General features: G+C 39.7%; 1 protein-coding gene across 6 annotated transcripts in view; it reads right to left on the bottom strand.

The window, feature by feature from the left end:
- Positions 1-21,351, bottom strand: part of LOC121591436 (ras-related protein Rap-2a) — a 44,724-nt gene that overhangs the window by 13,636 nt on the left and 9,737 nt on the right. For 2 of the 6 annotated variants that reach the window (XM_041911906.1, XM_041911905.1), the window contains one exon: positions 8,022-9,902. In XM_041911906.1, the coding sequence (XP_041767840.1) occupies positions 8,022-8,156 (135 nt within the window). In that variant the 5' untranslated portion in view covers positions 8,157-9,902. Of the gene's footprint in view, positions 1-8,021; positions 9,903-13,165; positions 13,472-13,534; positions 13,681-21,351 lie in introns of those variants that run through there. The other 4 variants (XM_041911908.1, XM_041911909.1, XM_041911910.1 and 1 more) reach the window with 4 other exon arrangements.

Genomic DNA, 21,351 nt, shown 5'->3' with positions numbered 1-21,351 from the left:
CTTACAAACAAGTCAAGCCGTTTTTGGTACACTGTCCATTTCAATTTCACAATTGTCGTCTTCGAAAACACACGTCAGATGCGGCACGGGTTGTTTTGGTTTTGGCTGGAACGTGTATCACTTGTGTATAAGAATTGAACCATGCTGTAAACAGGTCTTGATTGAATATGAGAATATGAAAAAGTTGAGCAATATGGACATGCTAAGCAGTTTTATCATTTGGTTTTAGTTATTATTGGAGCGTTACAGTTTTTAAGTTATTTTGGGACGTTGTAATTTTTTTTTTTTTCATTTGCTACCAGTAAAAGCACTGATTAATGTACAAATTTTTGCATTGTATTAAAAATTAAAATATAGATAAAACTGCCTAACATGTCCATGTTGCTCAGCTTTCCCAACTTCAAGTGATACACGTTCCAGCCAAAACCAAAACAACCCGTGCCGCATCTGACGTGTGTTTTCGAAGACGACAATTGTGAAATTGAAATGGACAGTGTACCAAAAACGGCTTGACTTGTTTGTAAGTGGTAGACAATCGTGTTTTTCAAATCGAGGATTGCTAGTTGACTGTGGACAGTTGTTAATTGGAATGGAAAACCCTGTAAAATAGGAACAGTAATTCCTTTGTATATTGTCAAACACTCTCGGAAATACAATCTACTACACATTATTTTGTACATTTATTCCATCCCAAACCGCATTACACCGGATGATGTGAATCGCTTTGTACGTTCGTCAATATAACGCTCCATTAATAAAATGCTTTTCCTTTTCAATTTCTGACCCTGCCGTTTGGCAGTTGATGGGCTCAATTAAGAGTATTCCGGAATAAAGGCGGTTATAAGAAAACAACCTTCATGCATTGCCGTGGTAAAACATTGTCCAAACATCTTAATTAATTCAAATAATTTTAATAATTTTATTTTTACATATGCCAAGCGTTCTGTATCTTGCGCTAGCATTAATAAAATATGAAAACCCAACATACACTATAATGCTTTTGTTGCAGCCTTTTTATATTTTCAAATTCACGGGTAATTGTGGCACAGTCCGGGCTCAGTTCTCAGGTCCGCTGCTTCATACTAGGATGAATTTTATCGCACACAGTTCTTAAGCATCTGGACCGCTAGACTTAATCCAAGCAATTAAAAAGAGTTTAGTTGTAGCCCACCGCCGGTTTCTTAACAAGTATCGAATTCACCAACACTACTGCAACCAACACTGCAACAGAAGCGCAGTAGGATGTGTTAGTGCACGGTTTCGTACTTTTATCCAGTCTAACGTGTTATGTGGCATGATTGTACGCATTTGCTCTGGAAATAGCTTCTAAAATGGGACAAAATTCCCTCCCACTGGCCTGCTTTGCCAGCAATACACAACTAAACTTCAGAGAAAGTAGAATGATAGTATCAATGAAACGAAGGATTTTAAGCGCCTAAACCAAGCCAAAGCTTTGACTAGAGCATGTTATATTTCCCCACGGTTTCCCACCTTTGAAGGATGTGAAGACTTCTATATTTAATTATTTATTATTTGATCATTAAATATTTGCCTGTGATACCATAATACACTCATTTGAAGTATGGACAATTATAACAAAATGCTAATAAACTATGTAACATAGAATACCGCAAAATTTAAGTTTTACTTTGCAATGCACATGTAGTAATCTGTATCGATTACAGTTTACTAAGTATACTTTTTTTGCACAAAGTTTGCATTTACAATATCGAACGACTACCATAATTTATTGTAAACTACGAAAAATCAAAATGTTAGGCAAAATTTTACGATTCGCTTTCGTCTCTCCCCTTGCTCTACGGGTTTGCCGTTTTTCTGGCATTGGAGCATGTTGGGCTAATAATCTCCGCACCAGACATCGTCAGCTTTTTGTTTGTGATGCTATGCTTTGCACAGGAATTTTCACTGCCAACGCTAACGCCGTGAGTAGCCATGTCGATGGAAATCAATTTCACTGATGGGTGGTCACAGTGTATTGTACTCAAAAGCACTCCCACTGGCTCTCGTTGCTCGTTTTGTGCCAAACCCGTAAGCGTACGTTTAATTTACTTGATAACTACAACTGGTTAATCACCATCAAGTTCATCACGGTAAGCAAATTCAACTGTGCTTAATGAGTGATTTCGTTTTGCTTCGTGATTCATCATCGTGTACCGTCTTAGCGAAGCAAGCCATATCCGCCAATTGGACGACTGCTGAGCTCTTAACAATCTAATACTTGCTCATACAAAATAGATTTATGCTGTTTGCTCAAAACTTTGTCTATTTTTTGTAACTAAAAGTGGCATAAGAAATAGATTACATGATAAATTCAAATCGTATTATTACGTATAATCAAAGAGGCACTATATGCTATTGCGGGCCCGTACGATACGGGGTGACGTTACGATAACGTTAGGTATCAAATAACGTCTAAAAAAGTACTACATACAGGGTCTATGAACATGTAATTCATCAATGGCACAAGAAAAGTCCCCTGTCGGAGAGTTAAAAATGCCAAATCGTCTAACAGTGCAACGCTCTCTTTCTGCATTGAATTTGGTTCTCTGCGTCTCAAGTGGCCTACAATCAAGTGCCATTCTGGCATTGCATTACAAGCCCCACGTGCAAACGATATCTCATCTGTGCAAAATAGCAGTATCCGTAGAACATTTATATGTGTGGGGTTGCGTTTGTCTTTCACAGTTGCTGTTAACAGTACACTGCTTTTCAGTGCAGCACACTAGCTACAACTGTCGCCTTTTAATGGCAGGCACACGTGGGTTAATAAAACTTGTGGTTCAAAATACACCACAAATAATGTGTCTAATTTTATATGCTTACATGTTTTTATCTGTATTCAAACACTGTGCAATGAATATCCCATATGCTGGACCTTAGCAAATCTGTTGTTCAAAAAACAGTTACTCAACTATTGAGATTCCTCAACACTTAAGAGCTTAGTAACAGTATATGTCTTGAATGATGCCTTGAAATATACCTTAAATAAGAAATAAAATAGCGCGAATTGTGGATTATGAAACTAGAGCATTCTCTTTTCGCACGCCCAGCTCTCAGCCCAAAACAATGATTTTCATCAATCACTTTCACTTGCTAATGGACATCCATGGGGAAGAAAAGGGAGGTGTCAACGAATGAAAGGTGACGTAAAATTCTCACATGCACATAAGAAAAGGAAAAATGTCATTATTGTACTACCGTCTTGCGATGTCCACACAGCACCAAAGAGTTCATAATGTTCAGTTATTCGCATTAGACGATGCAAAAACGTCCATCAAGCGTTTCCGGCTAGTTGGATGACTTTCAGACATCTTATTTGATATTGAAGCAAGATAACATTTGATTTGAAGGTAAATAACAGAGGTACCAAATCAAACGACACAAAACATTCCTTAGAAAGTGTATCCCAGCATAAGTTTATATTTGTAATCATATACATAAAAGTAATGCAATGAGTAATTTGTACGAATTGTCCCTTTTTTGTATTCAATCAAATGTCGATTATAGCATCGGTTACACACAGTAAGCAAACCTTGTATGTAACGCACTTGGCCAATGTCTGATATGCTTGTACACCCATATAATGGGCCTGACAGTAGAAACATACACCAACGTTACATTATTTTGTTATTCTTCCACATACGGGCGCAAAACATTCGTTTTCTGTAGGTGTAGCCGCTATCGAGAAACTGCGGCATGGCACCATCATGGAACCTGAAGCAATGTGAGCAAAGAAAAAACATACCGCTTACATTTACCATCAAGCGAGCTAGTCGTTGACGGCGCTTTTCCGGTTAAGCATAATTTTCTTCGTCTTTCGAGCAATGGAAATCCGTTACGTTGGAGGAACGAACACACATTACAGTTTGGGGCGAGTTTTCCTTGGTTTTCGCTACAGCGCTCTCTCTATTCCTGTACAGCCCCACACATAGAAACACACACACACAAACATACCCCTTACAGGCCCCAATTCACTCTATCGTTGATAGGTGTTCAACTCAACCCTAAAAAAATGGTATGGTGCAAAACAGTGGCTTGGTCAATTGGAATGCTATGCCTACTGACACGCTACCCACATACAGGCGAGCCAAGGCAATGTGGTCTGGTATAATACGCGTGGGGCTCATTGTCTGATACTCACACAACAGGCGACCCTGTTCCACGGGGACGTTAGAGCTTACCGCTACGATGCAGTGTGGCACGCGGCTCTGAGGATTTTCGCACGTTGCAATTAGACTTGTCTGCTTCACACTGTTAAGATCGTACTGCTCTTAAAGCTCTTATAGTAATATAAATAAAATAGGGTGATATGCCCCCCTCATCATAAAGCTTGGCGGAGAAATAGAAGGGAGCAAATAAAAGCTCTACAGCTAAAATGGCACACATTCAGCATGAAGATAGCAAAACAACACTAACAAATACCACATTCGCGATTTCGCTAGACGCAATTTTCCTAATTTGACAGTTTTTCTTCTTCTTCTTATTTATTTGATAGCATTTGACCTCCTATACTGTCCGCATTCACGAATTTCATATTCAGAGGTGACACTACCCAGTTTGATTATGGAAACGATCATTACCCAAACAACAAAATCAGATACGTTAAAGCAATAAACTATATCAAAAAATAAATGGCAGAAAACGGGAAAAATAGGTACACCGATACATGAAAAACTAAAAGCAAAAAGGTTTTTCCCAATTTTAAAACAAGTTCAAAACAAAATTATGCCATACATATTTAAACTTCATGTTATGAAGAAGATATATAGATACTTGATAATATAGAGACGAGAATGATATAAAAACAAAGAACAGAGTACCTCTCTGAGTCTGGTACCTTTTTGAGTACTGGCTACACAAAATGAAGCTATCTGAAAAAGGAACATCCGATGTAAGTCAATCCCCGGAAACAGGGAGACACAAAATCCTGGAATGTAAAAAAATACAACCGTAACGAAGATATACCAAAAGAAAATATAAAAATGGCTAAACCAAAATGACAACATTTGCAAAAGATATCATAGATTTCATCAATGTGACAGTTCTTTGAGCAAATTGTACTGATTTGACACAGCAAATGTTCAACGCAAAATAAATCCCCTTTTGGTCGAATTTTGAAACCATTGTAAAAAGTACAACATTGTAATCTTCAGTTCAAAGCAGATCAAATAACTAAAGTGACTTTAACCTATCCCTTCAAGATAAATTAAACGAAAATTTTGCTACAATTTTACTAAAAAACCTTAAAATTCGTCTGACGCTATTATTCGAGATACGCGATTGCCTCTGGTCCGCATTAATAGCTTATATGGGGGAATACCTGTATTCACATTTCGCCAGGTCTCTCTCGTTGCCAACTTCTACAACACTGATGTAGCTTAAGAAGAGAGCCTGTAGAGGTGAATAGTTTGTCGACTAGGTGTTGTTAACGGTTGCAATGTCATGATGACACGCATTCCTTCCTTTGTTGACTGTTTTTTTCATAATGATGCCAATTATCGAACCACAAACTATAAACAAACATACTCACCTTGCTAAAAATGAATCTCTGAATTCCTACGGATTTTAACCATACATTATTTTGTCAAATATTTCCATAAAAGGTCCCCGCCAAAGGAAAATCACCCAGAAATGCTATAATTTTCCATAACCAAGCTTTTCCAGCCTTATAGTAACATGTGTGGCAAAAGTATAAAGCACCTGTAAGTGGTAAGTGTTTCAGACGGAAAAGTTTAGCGGACGGAAAAGTGTCAATTGTACTTAGCATATATCTATACAGAGCTACGCCACATCGTTATCCAGGTTCAGTAACACAAATAAAAAGTAATCGGTCTCGGAAGCTTTCGGGTTCGATACACTCTGATCCCTCAAAAACATCATAGCATTGCCATGCCTTACCAGCAAGTCTCACCCCGAGTATTGCTAGACACAAGGGCAAGCACCATACAACTCTATATGCCAGCCAAAGAAGGTGAAAGGCACCAAGCCGTGATGGGTATGGGCGTTGATTTCAACGGTGATTTACTCCTCACCGTATAACCGCTAGCCTGAAAGGTTCACAAATTGGCGAGCAGCCAGAATTTTAATGAGAATTCGCGGTATGCGCTTTCGTTCTACGCCCGTCAGAATGGTTTCCCCGACATGAGCTTCATGTAAATTAATCGTCTCGCTATTGATTCATGTACACCTCAACTCTGCTTTTTCTGTAATTGGTGTGAATACTTTGCTCCCGAAAAGCATTACATTGATAATATACTAAATACACCAATACACAAGCACACATAATTCGCAATACCGAACTCCTGGGGGTGTGCGGTGGCAGTATTTGACAGTGTGTAGCGTATAAAAAACTGGAATAATTTTCTTCTCTTCTATTTGCCGCCTAACGATTGACTGAGAATCGTTCTAGAACGCTGGACAGTAATCGAACTTTGCGAAGCACAATTGTAAATGTGTTTATGAGGAATTACGAGAGCGATAAGAATCTTAATGAGTAGATTTCCTCAGACAACGGTTCTCTTCTCCTCATTCCTGTTTACGATTCTGCCGCCAGTCTATCAACATGGCCATTCTCCGCATTCAGGGGTCTTTGCCTTCTTATGGTACAACAACAATAACAACAACAACAACAACAACAGTCGCATGTGCTAAGAAGGAGTCGAGAAGTTACTGTTGCATGAAGATCATAATTCCCCTTTCAGCCACCACCAAGGGAAATGCGTTGCAAAAAAAGCCTCCTGCCATTCTGGCTTCCTGCAACTGAGCAATGAAATAAGGGAACAAGCGATTCATATACAAATCTTTTCAAACATTGTAGTCAAGTCCTCCTGCTGCTAAACATGTTTCTTACTCATTTTTATATGCATTAATTAAACACACGGCGTGAAAATATGCGAAAAAATGCAATACCCTTTCATCACACAAGCAATACTACCACGTTGACGATACTTTTAAATACTATGCGGAACTTTCTACGCTTAAGTAGCGCTTATATGTTAGGTTTCTTCAACGTAGACGAAAAATATTATATAGAGTAGCATTTTGCAACGCTAAGCACTGTATTGAGTAGTTGAATGTACTCACAAAACTATGATTTAAGTTATTAAATAACTGCAAGAGAAACCCCTTATACAGTTCCTACAGCATGATCCCTTTTAAAGATTTGTTTTTTCCCTTGCGTGGTGGTGGTTTGTTAAGATTCTAAAAAAGAACACATTAGTGCGTCCGGTGCAGTATTGCGAAGCGTTCGTTTTATTTATAAAACTATCCCGACGAAATTCCGTGTCTTTGACATAGATGCATTGGTTAAAATGTACGTTTGTATGTTGCTACGCAAGATGCCGTGCACAGAACAAAGCAGAAACTACTGCTTGTGTTAGAGTTATACCTTCATATATTGTTACAACACCACAAACTACATAATAACAGAAAAAGTAAAAAAGAGATTTAGAGAAAACACAACTTGTCTAGTTATTTTCTATGTGCATTTTGATCAATTTACCAATTTTAAATAAGAAATCAATCCTCTCGATCATGCCTTTTACAGTTATAATAGGCTAATTTATACCAAGCCTAGTATAGCCTGTATAATCAAATTACGTGCGGCCTATACAGTCGCGTTTGCTGTTAGATCACTCAACTGCCCGGAATGATAAATAAGCATTTGGCTATATGGCTTATGATTGTTAACAAAAGAAAATCTTACAACCAGTTAGATAAGATAAAACCATTTGTTAAAGGGTTATCGTTTATGTCAATGAATCGCTCATCATTCTTCAAACATTTTTACACCCATACAGCAGCAGAACATAAATAAAACAGACACGACTGGTTCGTCAACAAGGTCTAACGCAAGATCGAATCTCAAATGAATGAAACCATTCCTTTCTTGCCTGCCTAATTGCTATTGCTATGTGCTATGTGTCTGTGTTCGGAAGGTCTAAAGAGTCCATAAGAAGTTTCGTAGAAGTACCAAGCTAACTAATATTAACTAAACTTACCTCAATCTCTTTTCGATAGAAATCCTCAATAGTAGGGTCATATTTTTCTATGAAGCAACCCGAAACGAACTGCACCGTGAGGGCCGACTTTCCCACTCCTCCGGAACCCAAGACGACAACTTTGAATTCGCGCATCTTGATTAATTGATGAATTCCTATTCAAATTCTGAATCACTCCACAAATAGGAAAAGTGAACTAGCTGGTTTTATCCGCGTTGCACTTACAGATGATGTATGCACAACTTCTTCCGATACAGATACACTTTTTGTCCCGAATGAAAGGATCAAAACACTCACTTAATCCTCACAGGAATATTAAGACCATTTCTCCAAACACTCCTTTTACTGGTAGCACGGAACAGCAACAATTTTGCACACAAATTGGTAGACACTGCTACAAACAGATGAATATATTTTTCCTATACTGAAACAGGATCACTGTTTGGTACAGGAGTAAAACTTATATTACACACACGCACACATCCAGAAACTTCACTTTGCAAATACCTTATACTGTAACAATGACACTCTTCCGTTTCGTAATCGGCTTCTCTTCTTAGTCGACGGACAGGAAGAATTATCAACCAGTTTTACACGAATGGATGATATGAGAAGCTACCAACACTACACGAATACACAAACGGTCGTTATTTTTATCGGTAACACTTGACGACATGCAGCTAAATACGAGCTGTTCGTAATAGATATGCTTTTCGCGCTCACTTCTTTAAATACGTGGGTACAGTACAAGAAATACTATTATCGCGGTTAACACCTACAAGCACCATATGCAGAAGAAAAATAACACACAGATACAGATACAGATGAGTTTGTTAAAAAACAAAACAGCACAAAACCTTGTGCGTCTACCAGCCAGCTTTGAAAAGGATGATTTCAACACTTTTAATATCCTAGCTCTTCGATCTGCTAATGCACCGTGTCGCGCAGGAAAACAAAAAACCTTTGTGCACACAATCAAGCTACGATGACGGAAGTAACCTACCGCTCTGTTCTCTGCAATCTGGAGCGTGAAGGAGACCTAGTTATTGCTTCACTGATAAGACGATCCACGTCGCTTCACTGTATATCACCTTTTTCAATTTCTTTTTATTTCGAACAGAGCTGTTGAGTTGATTCATTTGCATCCACTCAATTTCATGTTAGTTTTTTTATAGTTGTTCTGCTCTGTTAGAATGTCTGATAGGGTAAAGATTGAGGCTTGAGCATTATTTAAGCAATCGATGCGATCAGAAGCTACTCCAACGCACGTTTATCTGCACAATTGACATTTGATCAGCACATTAGTTGGATTTATGATGATATTGCTTTAGTAGGAAACCTTGAAACATTGATCAAAAGATGGGGTATTTTGAGCAGTCGATAGTCGTTTGAGCAACCAAAACAAAACAACAGTACAGTGAGTATGAACAAAACAATAGGCCCTTTTTCTCGTTGGCAATACGCTGATGTTCTTCGCCGCTCTTGTCAACCTTAGAGTAGGTGGATTCTATGGCCGCTGCTAGTTTATTGTTGTAATTCCTCACAAAACTTTGCAACTGGCAAGATCAACCTTACTGGCGGATTGTTTATGTTCGTTGCGTGCCTCTGAAAATTCTGTTGCTGCTGCTGCCTGTGTGTTTGTGACTCTGCTTTCCGCACTGACGATGGTCAACTGCATTCTAATTATCCTATTCATATTCCATGCGTGCGTCGCCTTCGCCTCACATGGATTCCACATCAACACACATACACCGCGAGCTAAGTGCGATCAAGCCAAGGGGAAGCATAATTTCCGTCTCTTCTCTATAAGAGCGCAAACAAGAATATCATCCGTAGAATGGATTAAACTACGCACGCTCGCTTCTCGCAGCAAACCAGCACCTGCAATTATAAATAGAAAGATAAGTGTTACAATGGCACTGTAGACATAACACAAAGTCTGCTTCATTCAATCAGCATTCAATCAACTTAACAAATCCATTTTGACTGGAAATAACAAGCTCATCAAGATGGGATAAAAGTTTTTAAAATTTTTGATTTTGTTTATGAGTGCAATTCTTTGTTGTGCATTAGTGCTCTATGAAATCGCATCCCCTCGCTTAGCTTTACTCGCCGTACATTACATTTCAACAAGTGCTGCCATTAGATTCCTTTATCATTTCAACGTCGCTCAAACGATGGCAGACAGCGCTAAGAAAACATCAAGAAACACGGAGCAGCAAAGGAATAACATGACTGGACTGATAAGACGCCCGCATTTCGCACAACATGTGATGCCGTCAGAACGCGCCGTGATGAGCGTGAAGTAGGTAGGACAGAAGAAAATTTATTCCCAGAAAGCATTAGTAACAGCTGTATGTGCAACAGAGCATTAGTCAATGCTCCATCGTTTAGCAATCATTGATAGATATTAATGAACTTCTACGCCAAAAAATAAATGGCTTTTCTTTCTTTTGCCACGAACTTTAACCAATATAACATTTAGTATCCTTCACATACAATCAATTTGTAGCCGCATACCAGAGAATATAGTTTTCTTATCAAACATACTAAAGGAACAACAATGTTCAGTAGAAATCCTTTGCTATGTGCACGTGGTGCAGGGGTTTTTTTTAAACGCTCATCAAATCGTATTTTCTCTGCGGAAGGTACATGACATCAAATTTCATTACCTATTGTTGTCGCTTTCTTTACCATATAGGTTTCATCTTTCTTCTATCTCATAGCCAAAACTATCCCCTCCAAGCATGCATGAGGCTTCACTTCAATCTTTTATTCCTTTTGCTGCCTTCTTTCCTTAAAAAGCCCTCATTCATGACGTCAGGCTTAAAAAAAACTTAATGTTGTATGCCAATTTCATGAAAAATCCACCCTTCGTGTGCCTCGCCTTCTTTTCTCTTCGCTCGGAGGCGCGCTTTTCACACACCACCCTCTACACACTGTAACGCTGGGAAAGTTTGACCATCGTGAAGTTTCTTTGAGGAGATTTTGTTATACAGCCAGTACTCGTCGTGAGAGTAATGCTACAATGTTCCACGGCAATAGCATCGTTTTAGGAAAAGCTATGGTGAGCAGACAAAAACATACACCTAATCATACAAACCGACAACTTGTAAACCTTGCCATTCAAAAATGTCAATCGTTGTGTATAGCAAATACGATTGTTATATCCTAATTCTTTTTCATTGTTCATCTACGATGCAAACAACATCAACAACTACAAAACATTGTTTTCACAAACATAATTGAGATTATATCGGGATAGCTACAGTAAATCATACAACGAATGGAAATAAAAACTTTAAGAGGAAAAAAAAACATTGTGTAAAATAAATTATTCTTATTTTTCCACAAACAACTTTTCTTAGTGCAATTTAAAGGCTATGTGAGACTGATATGATATGCAACCCGATCCGTACAAGATTTGAACCCATGATGAGGCCATACTAGCATGTTTACACGGTTGAGGCCAGTACCACGGGAACGACCCATATACAAGAAGGAAATAAATACGAATATTTCACCACCAGACTTTACAGGCATCTTTCCTAAGCAGCTCCCCCACACGTTGAGACAACGCAACAATGTTTTTTTTTCAGACAGTATGAATCAACCGGGTGCTCCGTGCCATTTCTGTGAAATACTGTTACGCACACTCCTTTAACTGATCACTGTGAGAATTTTTGGAGCACGTGCGGTCATCGAACTTTTTTTTATAAAATTATATGAATGGCATATCTGTAACACTTACTGATCTCTTTTTTAGCGGGAAAAGAATGGAAAGACGAAGTGAAAAAAGAGGTAAGACTAATTTAATTATGCGTTATTTGTTCAGAAAGGTTGGAGTAGAATCATTGCCAATTTGTCTATATCTAACGTTGGGAAAAAATACGCTCGGGTAGATAAGAAATTATAACAAAATGGATATTTCATCTCATTGCTTTGCATGGTCAATTATTCCAAATTTGAGCAGAACATAGAAAATAGACATTACTGAACAAAAATCCACTTCCGTTTTGTTCCAGACTTCTCCATAGTGCAGCATCAAAACGCACACCAACACAATTACATTGCCTTCATGTGAGTCACACAGCAGCAATGAAAAAACCCACTCGCACACAGTTACAACACGAGTACGTTTGTCGATTGCTTTCCGTAGGCCAACCTGTGCCAGTCGTTGATCAAGGCTGAGTTTTATGCTCTTTCCTTCTTGAAGGTAGAAACGGGGTATAACTCTAACTCGATTGACACTGTACTTAAGGAAAGCAATGTACCGAAATTCATAAATCCAAAAAAATAAACATCCATTATCAACAGGCTGGTATTTCTGTCCGATGGCAAACGTCACCTCGGGCGTGTGAATTCCACACAACAGTGGGGAAAGAAAACCATTAACCATTGAGCTTAGTTGAGCGCTTATGTATGAGGGAGCCATGGCAGAGAAAAGCAACAATCGACACAACATGATCCTCCAGTCGCAATCACAAACCTCTCTCACACACAGCGAGATTCGCACAAATACACTCACACACGCGCGCGCGCACATCAATGTAACACACAGCACTGACTGACTGACAACGAATCTGTCCGTGCGGCGTTTCCGTTAAACAAAGAACGAGATCTGTGTGTACAATCATCCAGCCACTTCCACCAGACGATATTTTAATCTTTGGAATTATTGCTTCCACATCATCGAAGACGTTTCGCTTGTCCTACGTTCTGGCAGGGCAACCTCATTAGTCTCTAGCTGGGGCTGCATTCAGTATGGTTTCTTCAGTAAATCTCTCACACGCCTTCTTTGGTCTCTCACACCCATATGCACGCATTCGCAGTTTTCATGTTCACGCACACTATCGCATTCCAGTTGAATCCACCACTTTTTCACATCGATAGCAATGGAACAAAAGCTGGATTTTTACATCATTGAACGCGTGTCATTGAACGACCAAATGCATCCACACTTTCTTCACTCGTTGGCAGTGATTTTTAATCGTAGAACACGCGTCGTCCTCAAAACGATTTGTCAGATTTGTACTCATTTCCAGCATCAGGGAGCGGCTTGATGGTGTGTATTCTCATTTAAGCGACAATCTGCTTACACAAATCTTTTGACCAACCAGACCTCCGCAGCAGAAATTACTTACGGATACCGAAACCACACACAACATCAAACGAGCTCTAACACAATTTAACATCACACAACAATTGATTCCAATAAAAAGCAATAGAAGCACACTTCAAATAGTAGCACAAAACAGATGTACTGCAGAGCCTAACTATGAAACAACATTCAATTCCTCCGTTTTTCGGCTCACACATAAATCACAGGCGCAAGCACAACCCATATATTCCACAATTCGGGACAAGGAACACGCAAACATGTCCCGCGCGATGGCCCGACAAAGAAGGCGTCCGCAGCCAAGGGTTTGAGAGGGTTTTGGTGAGCTAGGGTTAAGGCGTTCCAACTCATGCGATGCTTGGAAATAAAATACTTCGCTTAACAAGAGACTTACTTCTCGGTATATCCCCACAAAAGGGTACATCTATCAGATGGAAACCACTAGCTACGCAGAAAATCACTTAACGGCAGGAGCGCGAGCAGCACAGACACCTCCTTCAACGAAATTTCAAACACAACAAAAACATCTTCCATTGCCTCGTTCGGTTGTGTGCGGTTGTAGAGAGTGCGGTTGTGTGCAGTGTGGCCAGATTATTTTGGCAGATTTCGGTAGGAGCACTAACATTTTATCTGTAGTTTTCGGTAGGTTACAACTCAAAACTCAGTTAAAAAGGAGTGTTAAGCGAGGGGGAGAGGGGGATGCTAATGCGCAAAATGAAAGTTCAATTTCACTTCACTCGGATATTCAAATTACGTGGATTCATCGGGAACGCAGAAACCGCGTAAATCGGGAACAGACTGTACATCGGTATTTCTGGTCACTCTGCCCTCAGGGCAAGGCGAGCTTTTTTGGCGGCCACCGTCGCAAAACCAAGGTGTATGGATATTAGGAGGTGAAGTGCTTCAGAGCAAATTGACATTTCACGACTTAACATAACAATACTGTGGGCTTCGGTATTAAAATCGGGAAGGGCTGGAGGGGGTATAGAAAATTGTATGCGATTTGACATAACAATACTCAATGATGGCGCCTGGAAAACGCGCTAATAATTCACCTTCTTAATAAACACACCTTGCAAAACCGTCGCAAAACGTCAAAAACAAAACGTCACAAGTACTTAAAAACGACCCCAAGCGCCACAGATTAAGCTTAATCGACTGAAAAATTGAATATCCATATAAAAAAAATGAAAGCTCCACAGCTTCATTGGTTTGATCAATAGATGGCGTATTACAACTCATCATTATATTGCTATCCTTTTCTTGCAATGTGTTTCGCTATTATACCTATTATATAGCCTTCTAACTTTCCGAGCAAAAATCTATATGAATGGTCGTGTGGTCAGATACATGGGTATCAACACCAACGACCATTACTCAAATCTCACTTGCTTCAGTACTGGTGGTTTCCATTGGAGTTTAGTATTTAAACAATCGTATCGCCGTTCTAGTTCTAGCGATGCATAACTTCAATGCGAAACCATACAACAGTACAGAGGAAATGAGAAAGCTCTCCTCCAAGCGAGGAAGCTCAACTGGTTGGGTATCCCACAAACAGATGGCGCCACCAGCTTTTTTGCTATTTTTAGAATGCATGAGTCGTTTGCCGTCTGCTAAACGAAGTCTTTCTATATTCCGTTTAGGTAGAGTGCTTGAGTCGTTTAGAAGCCGTTTAGTGGTCGTTTAGTGGATTTGTGGCACTTGGGACGTCACCAGTGAGGAAAAATCGCATCTATTTGGATGGTTTGGCGACGTCGGTTTTAGGTACTTGTGACGATTTTTGACCTTTCGATCGAGGGCTTTTGCGGGTGGCCGCCAAAAAGCTCACTTTGCCCTACGGGCCAGTGTGGCAAGATTATTTTGGCAGATTTCGGCAGGAGCACTGTTGGGAAGGCGACAATTTAAATTTAATCTATTGGCGAACTACCATGAGAGTGACAAAATGCTGACAAATTTGTCAAAACATGAGCTTTTGCCACTTTTTTGAGCTTTTGTCAAAATTTTGTAACCTGCAACAGCCAGGAAAAGAGTTGACAAAAATTGACAAAAAGTGGCAAAATTTGACGTTCGCGAAAATGCATAAACAAACCACAATTTGGTGCAGTTGTGACCCATTGCTATGATAATAATGCTAAAATGCATGATTATAATTGATTTATGTACCTGTTTCGTGCTTCTTAAACAAAATATCGATGATATTCAGATGTTGGACCTTTTTGTCATTCTTGTATATGTTTTTGGTGTGGCTACGAGAAAAGCTCTTTTTTGCAGTTGAAGAGCAATTTTGACAAAGTTGAAAATTTGTTCAACATTTTTTCTCCTCCGTGGCCACGCGCTATATTATTTTAACAATCAAAATCATTTTAAGCTTTAACCGCCAACGGAGAAATTCAAATTCAAATTTAAATTATTTTCTTTGACGAGCAATTCAGATTCGAATTCAAAACAACCAACATTTTCAAATTATTATGAACATTAAATTTTAACGGATAAGATTTTGAATGTAAAACGCATGTAGCATTTTTCAAGTGCCAGGCAAACAAACGTGCATCAGCGCGATAAGTAACAAATGAGGATAGCAATCCTTGAAACAGCATCTCAAGCCACATATTGAGCTTAAACGAAGCAAAATCAAATATCTGTGATGATAAATAGAAAACCGGTAGTTTTAGCACCGACAAACCGACGTGACACTTCGAACAAAATGAGCTTCAAAAGTTGTCTCCTGATTTCAAATGAAAATACGTTAAACACTAGCGCCATCTCTATAATGATTCGCTTACTACACTGACACAGAGAAGAAAAAAGCTAAATCCCCTTTTTTTCGCAAATTCCAATGCATTTCGTTTTATGTACTTCTCACATCTTTTGCATTGATTTGGAAACTTATAAAATGGTTTTCCTGAGTGTTTTGTTCAATAATTCTCACAAAATCTTGCCTCACACTTCCTTCGTAATTTCTATTTAGAAAAGTTGTTTACATCGAAGCAGCAGTGAACAGAGCTTAGGGCGGTGGCAACGCTTTTTCGCATGCGATTTTATCAGACGGCCTGTCAAATTTTTATATGGAATTTGACAGATAACGTCGGACAACGAAATCGCACGTCCGACGTTATCTGTCAAATCCGATATAAATCTTGTCCGATAAAATCGCATCCGATCAGCGTTGCCACCGCCCTTACTTTGACAGAAGTGATCGCCTCACTGGTAAATGACAGTACTTTCCTGTGGGACTCTTTTGTAACGCCAGTGTCACGTCGGTTTGTCGGTGGTTTTAGGCCGAAAATAAACGGACCGGAATTTCGCGCCGCGGAATTCCGTTTGCTGAAAAATGTATGGATATGACAGTTCGGGAAAGTTGCCGTTGACACTTTGTGTTTGACAGCAGGCGGAATTCCGTTCCGTTTATTTTCGGCCTTAGGGCGGTCATTTGTGAATCGGTAGGCATATAAAAAATCGGTAAGAATACAGATAAATCGGTATTTCTGGTCACTCTGGTTGTGTTTCGCACAGAAAAAGCTCGCTAGCTGTCAAACTCTGGACTAGTGATGGGTAAATACAATTTTTGTGCCGGAGTCGGACTCGAAGTTTCTCCGGGCTGTTTAGCGGGGTGGGTGCGCACGGGAAAACCCTCGGACTCATCGACTCCGAGTCCGGTATCACTCCGGATAACTCCGGATTACTCCGAATCACTCCGGATTACTCCGGATCACTCCGGATCAGTCCGGATCACTCCGGATCTCTCCGGATCACTCCGGATCACTCCGGATCACTCCGGTTCACTCCGTAGCAGTCCAGATCAGTTTCAGTCCAGATCAATCCGGATCAGTTTTCGTACATATTCGATATACGACTTGAAAGTCGATGAACTCATCAAGAATTGTCTAAACGATAATGGACAGTCATTTTGAGAATTAGCAATTGCAACGTCAACTTAAACTACTCGCCCGGACTCTACCAGTTTCGTTCCGACTCAGCCGAACTCACCCAGACTCATCCGGACTCATCCGGATTCATCAGATTGATCCGGACTCATCAGATTGATCCGGACTGATCCGGATTGATCCGAACTGTTCCGAACTGATCCAGATTGATCCGGATTGATCCGGACTAATCCAGACTGATCCGAGTCCAGACTGAGTTCAGCCCGGCGCTTGTTTTCATCAACATTCCGTTCCGCCGGCATCCAGAACGCAAGCTGATTGTAAAACCGGCATACTGGAAAGTTCACTGGCAGTCCCTGGGGCCTGCCATCGAACTCAACGTGTTATACGGACGTCACACGAGGCCTAAACTCAAAAAGTTTACGCTTGATTTGAATGGGAGAGCGTAAACTTCCTTTCAAAAGATTATAGGGTTGTATGGCTGAAATTCGGTTTACGCCAAAGTTTACGCTTCGTGTGACGTCCGTATTAAGCATTAAGCATAACTTTGTTACATTAAGCTTTTGCTTTCGTATGGTGTAGATTACACAGATAGACTGAGCCGTCTGCGCAAGGGTGTGAGTGTGCAACACTTTCGCCAAATGTGTTTTCTTCCGGAATGTTATGATCCATCGGTCAAAGAAAGGAAGGTGTACATGAAAGGTGGAAAGACAAATTGTTGTCACCATAGGGCCATTGTCGTTCGACTCCAGACGACTCCGAACGACTCCGACTCCGGGCAGATCTAGTGATTCCATTTTGCCGGAGTCGGAATCGAACTAACAATAGTCGAAGTCGGATCGGAGTCGTGGGTGCGCTTCATACAGCACATCACTAATCCCAATCATTCGTTGGGTTAGATTCCCTAGAACAGTCTATTCCCGAGTTACACGGTTCTCGACTTACGCGGATTCGGACCCAAATAGCCAGCTCGTACTTTGTAGCTGATTTAGGACTGTTTAACGAAAAATCGTTCCCATGTCGTACTTTGTGGCTGATTAAGAGATAGACGGTACTTTGCGGAACTATGGAGCTTTTTAACAGGCACATGGTACTCTTTGGAACTTTGCGGCTGATTAGCACTATGTGTAGGGTTCATGATAGAACTTTAAGGCTTGTTAAGAGTGTGTATCGAACTTGGTGGGACTTTATAGTTTTTTAATGTATGACATCGGTACAAGGTGGCTCTTGTCAAAGTGTCAAAGACGGACGCCGGCAATAATCTCATTGTTGCTGCACAAGTTAGATTCGGTAATTGAACAATGAATATTGAGTGAAGTGATTGTGAATCATCAGTAAATTGTGTAAAATTTTGTGTAATTTATCAATACAGAAGATTTAAAAATATACATATGTGTTTAAACGAAACAATCTTGTTGTTTATTTCATCGATGACGCTTGCTTGAAAATAAAACACAAAGAAAAATAATCCCTGGCATCGTGGCATAAGGAAGCTGCTTAGGCGCTGTTTGAAAGACCCACATAGAACTTTGATGCTGATTATCTACTGCAAAAGGCGAATTAGAGCAGCGATCTTTAGCGTGCCAAGATGAGCTGCTTAAGTAATTCTGGCTATTTTGGGAGCTACGCGGTTTTCTAAATTTGAGAGATTAAATGTCAAATCAGTACAATTAGTATCAAGTTCGGTAAAAATTGCATTTTTGCTAACAAATTGAAACCGCTTTAAAGCCAGAAATGTTATAATTTTCTGAACGAATCATATCAAATATATGATAAAGTGTATAAAAATACTGTGTAAAAAAAGTGTATAAAATTGAGTTGCCCGCAAGGATGCTGGCTGCCAACCGGTCATTCTACAGCCTGAAAAAGCAATTCACCTCAAAGAACCTGTCGCGACGGACGAAGCTGGGACCCAAATAGCCAGAATTGCTTAAGCAGCTCATTTTGGCACGCTAAAGATCGCTGCTCTAATTCGCCTTTTGCAGTAGATAAACAGCATCGAAGTTCTATGTGGGTCTTTCAAACAGCGCCTAAGCAGCCTCCTTATGCCACGATGCCAGGTATTATTTTTCTTTGTGTTTTATTTTCAAGCAAGCGTCATCGATGAAATAAACAACAAGATTTGTTTCGTTTAAACACATATGTATATTTTTAAATCCTTTGTATTGATGAATTATACAAAATTATACACAATTTACTGATAATTCACAATCACTTCACTCAATATTCATTATTCAATTAACGAATCTAACTTGTGCAGCAGCAATGAGATTATTGCCGGCGTCCGTCTTTGACACTTTGACAAGAGCCACCTTGAACCGATGTCATGCATTAAAAAGCTATAGAGTTCCACCAAGTTCGGTACGCTTTCTTAACAAGCCTTCAAGTTCCACCATGAACCCTACACATAGTGCTAATCAGCCGCAAAGTTTCAAAGAGTACCATGTGCCTGTTAAAAAGCTCCATAGTCCCGCAAAGTACCGTCTATCTCTTAATCAGCCACAAAGTACGACATGGGAACGATTTTTCGTTAAACAGCCCTAAATCAGCTATAAAGTACGAGCTGGCTATTTGGGGACTATCGCAAATAGCCAGCTCGTACTTTATAGCTGATTTAGGGCTGTTTAACGAAAAATCGTTCCCATGTCGTACTTTGTGGCTGATTAAGAGATAGACGGTACTTTGCGGAACTATGGAGCTTTTTAACAGGCACATGGTACTCTTTGGAACTTTGCGGCTGATTAGCACTATGTGTAGGGTTCATGATGGAACTTGAAGGCTTGTTAAGAAAGGGTGCTGAACTTGGTAGAACTTTATAGCTTTTTAATGCATGACATCGGTTCAAGGTGGCTCTTGTCAAAGTGTCAAAGACGGACGCCGGCAATAATCTCATTGCTGCTGCACAAGTTAGATTCGTTAATTGAAGAATGAATATTGAGTGAAGTGATTGTGAATTATCAGTAAATTGTGTAAAAGTTTGTGTAATTCATCAATACAAAGGATTCAAAAATATACACATGTGTTTAAGCGAAAAAAATCTCGTTGTTTATTTCATCGATGACGCTTGCTTGAAAATAAAACACAAAGAAAAATAATCCCTGGCATCGTGGCATAAGGAAGCTGCTTAGGCGCTGTTTGAAAGACCCACATAGAACTTTGATGCTGATTATCTACTGCAAAAGGCGAATTAGAGCAGCGATCTTTAGCGTGCCAAAATGACCCTACCAGCATTAAACGGCTTTGAAGGCATTCAGAAGGCATTTAAGGCCTTATTCGCCTTAGAAGGCGAATTAAGATTTCAACCGAAACTTTCAAGGCTGTAACGGGCTCTTTTCGAAATCTTTCAACTTTTTGATTCAACAAGAACAGATAGCTTGCCGCCATCTTCGCTTGTATATATACTAGTTTTGCACCCTTACTAATGTAACTGCCAAATAGAGCAGTGACAACACTTTTGGTTCCGAACCGAGAAAGCGTGTGTTCAAATCCTGATTTTTTATGATCTTTTTTCTGTGCTTATTTCTTTTTATATTAATATTTTCTTGCTATAATGAATATAAACAAACTTTTTGTGAAGCAAAATGAAAATAATACCTTTTTAAAAAACATAATAATTACTCTATCTTCACCCATCATTATCAGGATGGGAGAAATATGCATCTCATTTCTCATTTTATTAGATTTATCGAAATGAGTTTGATATATTAACACCTTTCAACGGGTTGGTCTTTAACAACCGAATAATGCAGACCATCATTAATAAAGTGAAATAGCTCAGAGCTTAACGCAAGAGAACATAACACGTAAATCGTGCTATCGAACCTCACGCTCAATCTGGGAACACTACAACAGTGCAGTGTTGAAGACACTTGTAAGGTTTTCTTTTGACAGTTGCAATTTCAAATTTTAAATTAAAAGCGAAATTTTTCATTGACATATTTCAAAGGCATTTAATTACTGCTAAATGCACTGCTGATCGCCTTCAATTCGCCGGCGATTACAAGGCGATTAGAAGGCATTTAACGGAAATTTGCGGGTAGGGGAGCTGCTTAAGCAATTCTGGCTATTTGGGATATAGCACCTATATAGTTCCGGTACTCACATACGCCTCTGAGACATGGCCACTGTACAAATCTGACGAAACCCTCTTAGCCGCGTTCGAGAGGAAGATGCTCAGAAGGATACTTGGCCCCGTATGTGTTGAAGGACAATGGAGGAGCCGCTATAATGACGAGCTATACGAGATGTACGGCGACCTCACTGTCGTACAGCGTATAAAGCTCGCCAGGCTCCGGTGGGCTGACCATGTTATGCGCATGGAAACAGA

Source organism: Anopheles merus, chromosome 2L (genome assembly GCF_017562075.2).
Source record: "Anopheles merus strain MAF chromosome 2L, AmerM5.1, whole genome shotgun sequence".
Taxonomy (NCBI): domain Eukaryota; kingdom Metazoa; phylum Arthropoda; class Insecta; order Diptera; family Culicidae; genus Anopheles; species Anopheles merus.
The sequence above is the reverse complement of the archived record's forward strand: the minus strand, read 5'-3'. Positions and strand labels throughout refer to the sequence as shown.